General features: G+C 51.4%; 1 protein-coding gene across 1 annotated transcript; it reads left to right on the top strand.

The window, feature by feature from the left end:
- The first annotated feature begins 1738 nt into the window (after positions 1-1738).
- On the top strand, positions 1739-4267 carry LOC123167477 (serine/threonine-protein kinase RIPK). The gene is made up of 4 exons (XM_044585317.1): positions 1739-2225; positions 2323-2458; positions 2556-2692; positions 3370-4267. Exons 1-4 carry the CDS (start codon positions 1854-1856, stop codon positions 4021-4023), a joined length of 1299 nt encoding a protein of 432 aa, XP_044441252.1. The 5' UTR covers positions 1739-1853; the 3' UTR covers positions 4024-4267.
- The last annotated feature ends 267 nt before the right edge of the window (positions 4268-4534 follow it).

The raw sequence follows: 4534 nt of genomic DNA, 5'->3' as shown, positions 1-4534 counted from the left end.
ATTATACTAAATACACCATTGTGTATAATTGTGACACTAGCATTTAAAACCTTGCGGGTAGAGTTATGTCCTCACAACTGTACCTCGCCAAAAGACCAATGATAGTTCTCAATATTAAAATAAAAATATTTCCATGTTTTTCCGCTAAACATCATCTATTTTCAATTGGGGCTCTATGATTTAAAAAACTCTCAAAAGGAATTTTGAAGGATTCTAACCCTTAGAAATTTCTCCTATATGGTTTGTTTGGATAAAATAGCAAATTCATATTAATTATTATTACGATTCATTTGTATTAGATTCATAGGGAAATTCTAATTCACTCCAACCTCATTTGAAGAATCCTTTGATTTTCGCATGCACAATCAAACAACTACTTTATTGTTTATTCAACATGCTAGGCACTCTACTCCTGTAGTTTTTTCTTCTCCGATTTCTACGAGTTTATTAATAAGCCCGTGAATCAAAGTGTTTTAAGGGGTTAGGTTACTTGCCCGTGCAAAACTGAAACGGATTGTTCTGCACGTAAGGCACTTGTAAAATTTTAAAACCGGCTGCTTTGCTTCTTCGACATCAACTGTCCAACTGAACAGCGAATCTAACAATAAAAAATAATGACAAACGAGCACAGCCAAACGCTGTGACGAAAAAACGGCAGGCGCGCCATTGACAAGAAAAGAAGGAGAGAACGACCAACTAACCGGAGCAGGAGAGGCCTGCAATTTCATACCGCCACCGAACGAAACGTCGAACCCAACCGTGCTGGGAATCGCAAGATCGTCTGCTTGTCCTCATCCCCCTGTATCTATCTAAAGAACACGCACACAAAAAAGACACGATTAAACTAGCAAGGAACGGTTAACCAACTCCTCCTAATGATAAGCACAAACGACCACTCCTGCTGTGCTATCCCATTCCCTCCGTGGAGAAAGAAAGTTTGAATGGATGGTTGGTGGGTCACCGTTGATTAGAAAGGGAGGTCACCATCATCCATGGATGATGCATCACCATTCACCAAAGCTTTAGCTAGGCCATCCCCTTTCATACCTTGGATGCTTTGCTTTCGCCCTCTATTCATTATTCGTCTGAAGCTGCTTTTGGCCACACTAATTAACTAACTAACCAACCAAGCTTCCTGCATCCAGAAAAATGCGACCACCATGCCAAGGCTAGAATTTGAGCTCTAGTGGGTTGGTTCCACCATAATGAATCCTTGTATTTTTCTGAATTTTTTCCAGGCCATCAGGCAATATTCGTTCAATGAGAGCAACTTCATCAATCTCAAGATCTCAAAGATGCTCATAGAAGTAGGATGTGCATGCATGCATTCATAAGGGTGAGTGTATGTGCATATGTATATGTATGTATGAGCGTCTGTGTTAAAAATAAACAAGCTTCGTGCGTATGCATCACCAATGATACATGCTTTCTACTCCCTCCGTTCCATAATATATGTCTTTTTAGAGCTTTCACTACGGACTACATATCGATGTATCTAGACATATTTTAGGGTGTAGATTCACTCATTTTACTCCGTATGTAGTCTGTAGTTGAATCTCTAAAAAGACTTATATTTAGGAACGGAGGGAGTAATCACTAATTACACCACCTGCTCTATTTGGCTTGTTAATTAATCAGAAAGTTAATGAGACCCTTCTCCAACCCTACCCACCAGGAAGCCACACACACAGAGGACAGAGCGCCCACTCCGGCCTTTATATGCACGCGCCGCGCGCGCCATCCTTGGCCTTGTCCTAACCAACACAACACAGAAGTCGCAGACCACTCCCTCCATCCACCTCTTGACTTCCTCGGAGCAGCAGAGAAGAGCAGAGGAGAGCAAGAAAGCAGAGATGGGGTTCAGGAAGGGCCTGCTGGCGTGCTTCGGCCCGGGCGGCGGCGGCGACGAGGAGGAGACGGAGCAGGAGGCGCGGGCGACGCCGGGGGCGCGGCGGCGGCGCACGGTGATGAACCTGCGGTCGCTGTCGCTGGAGGACCTGTCGCGGACGCTGGCCACCACCAGCCTGCACGCCTTCACCCTGGACGAGCTCAAGTCCGTGACCAAGAACTTCTCCACCGCCAACTTCCTCGGCGAGGGCGGCTTCGGCCCCGTCTACAAGGGCTGCGTCGGCGGCGCCCTCCGCCCCGGCCTCGCCGCGCAGCAGGTCGCCGTCAAGTACCTCGACCTCGACAGCGACGGCGTCCAGGGCCACCGCGAGTGGCTGGTACGTCCTTCTACCTTCGGTTGGCTAGTTCGTTGATTCTTTGATGGATGGATGGATGGATGGCTGATTGGTTTTTATGGTGTGGCTGGTCGAGCAGGCGGAGGTGGTGTATCTGGGGATGCTGAGCCACCCGCACCTGGTGAAGCTGCTGGGGTTCTGCAACCAGGACGACCACCGCATGCTCGTCTACGAGTACATGCCCCGGGGCAGCCTCGAGAACCACCTCTTCAACAGTAAGCACTCCAAATTCATCAACAATTTTCTTATTTCTTGTTGGACGATCGATCGACTGGGTTGGTGATTGATTGATTGGGCGTGTGATGGATGCAGATCCGCTGGCGCCGCTGCCATGGTCGACGCGGCTCAAGATCGCCGTGGGCGCGGCCAAGGGGCTGGCGTTCCTGCACGAGGCGGACACTCCCGTCATCTACCGCGACTTCAAGGCCTCCAACATCCTGCTCGACTCGGTGAGCTCCATCTCTGTTCATCCACCCGCTCGATCCGATCTCCCGATCCAATCCAAACCTGTACCACCACTGTACCAGACCGCATCTGCGCCAGAATTCAATCTTGTCGAGCAAGTGGGCAGCAAGTCGCCGTCCACTTTGCTGTATTGTAGATCAAGTTGTCTGAATTTTGTTATGGTTGCTGGTCTGGTCGCCACGCCAGCGAGCCTCGCCGGCCGCACGCAGCGTCCGATCGTTCCGGGTCAAGGCCTCGCTCAGTTTACAATTCGGAGAAGCCAACACGCTCGTGCGAAAATTCAGATTTTGCTTCAGCAACGCCCGACAAAATTAGCCAGCCGCAAATTTCTCTTTGTTTATTGGTGATTCTAGATGCCGGCTGTTGCACATAGTCTAAACCAATTTGTCTGGTTGGTCAGAAGCCCGCACAGTTCTTTAGTCCCGAGCTGGTACAGTACGTGTACATCCCAACCACTATTATAATGCACAGACAGTACGCTCATAGTCATAGCAGCTGCATTATTGAGGTCCAATGTGCAAATACACAGTAGATTTCCTTAAGATAAACGTCTCGGTCTCACCATCATCTGTGCTGAAAGTTCAGAGTGGAATTGAGTTCAAGAAAAAGAAGTTCAGATTGTATAATTTGCTGACCTTGGTTTGACGATCTGGATTTGCAGGATTACGCGGCGAAGCTGTCGGACTTCGGGCTGGCCAAGGAGGGGCCGAAGGGGGACGACACGCACGTGACGACGCGGGTGATGGGCACGCACGGCTACGCGGCGCCGGAGTACATCCTCACGGGCCACCTCACGGCCAAGAGCGACGTGTACAGCTTCGGGGTGGTGCTCCTGGAGCTGCTCACGGGCCGCCGCTCCGTCGACAAGCGGCGGCGCGGGCGGGAGCAGAACCTCGTGGACTGGGCGCGGCCCTACCTGCGCCGCGCCGACGACCGGCTGCACCGCGTCATGGACCCCGGCATGGAGTCGCAGTACTCGACGCGGGCGGCGCGGGGGGCCGCGGCCGTGGCGCACTCCTGCCTGCAGAGCGTGCCCAAGGCGCGGCCCCGGATGCGCGACGTCGTGGACGCCCTCGAGCCGCTGCTCGCGCTCGACGACGACGTGCCCATGGGGCCATTCGTGTTCACGGTCTGCGAGCCGGAGGCGGCGGCGGCGGGGGGGAAGGGGAGCGGCGCCGGGGACGACGAGCCGGCGGCCGCGCAGGGCAAGTGGCACGTCAAGTCGGCCGTGCACGCGGACAGCCCGCTGCGCAAGGGCGACTGCTGGGTCACCAGCGCCGCCAAGCGGCCGGAGAGCCCCCCCGGTGTGATCTGATCGGAGCATAGAGACGAGGGATTACGGTGTAAATAGTGACGATCTGTTCTTTGATTCTTTTTCTTTCTCTTCTTCTTTGATGTCATTTCATTCTCTCGAGAACTTTTAGGGTGGAAGATTTTGTGTTCCATTTTTGTTGCAGATATATGTACTACTGCCAAGAGTAGTCCGGCTGATGCCATACCTCCTGTGACCTGCCTGTATTATGAAAGTTTGAGGCAATCATACATGGTATTCATGTGAATTCCAATGGACTAATTTTTGCAACGTAGCAAAAATACATGCTATTACGCCGTTGTGACCTGCCTGTATTACACATTTGTTACCATAGAACGAAGAAGTAAGATGTGCTTCATCCGTTAATTAAGAAGAAAGAAGAGTGTTACAAATGTCAGGTTATGTTACAAAATTCATTTAGGGCATCCCCACGCCGACCCTCAAACCGTTTGTGACAGTCCGGACCGCGCGGTCCGGACGTGTTTTGCAATTCAACACGGTCCTGTATCGGTTC

The sequence above is a fragment of the Triticum aestivum genome, chromosome 7D (genome assembly GCF_018294505.1).
Source record: "Triticum aestivum cultivar Chinese Spring chromosome 7D, IWGSC CS RefSeq v2.1, whole genome shotgun sequence".
NCBI classification, from domain to species: domain Eukaryota; kingdom Viridiplantae; phylum Streptophyta; class Magnoliopsida; order Poales; family Poaceae; genus Triticum; species Triticum aestivum.
The sequence above is the reverse complement of the archived record's forward strand: the minus strand, read 5'-3'. Positions and strand labels throughout refer to the sequence as shown.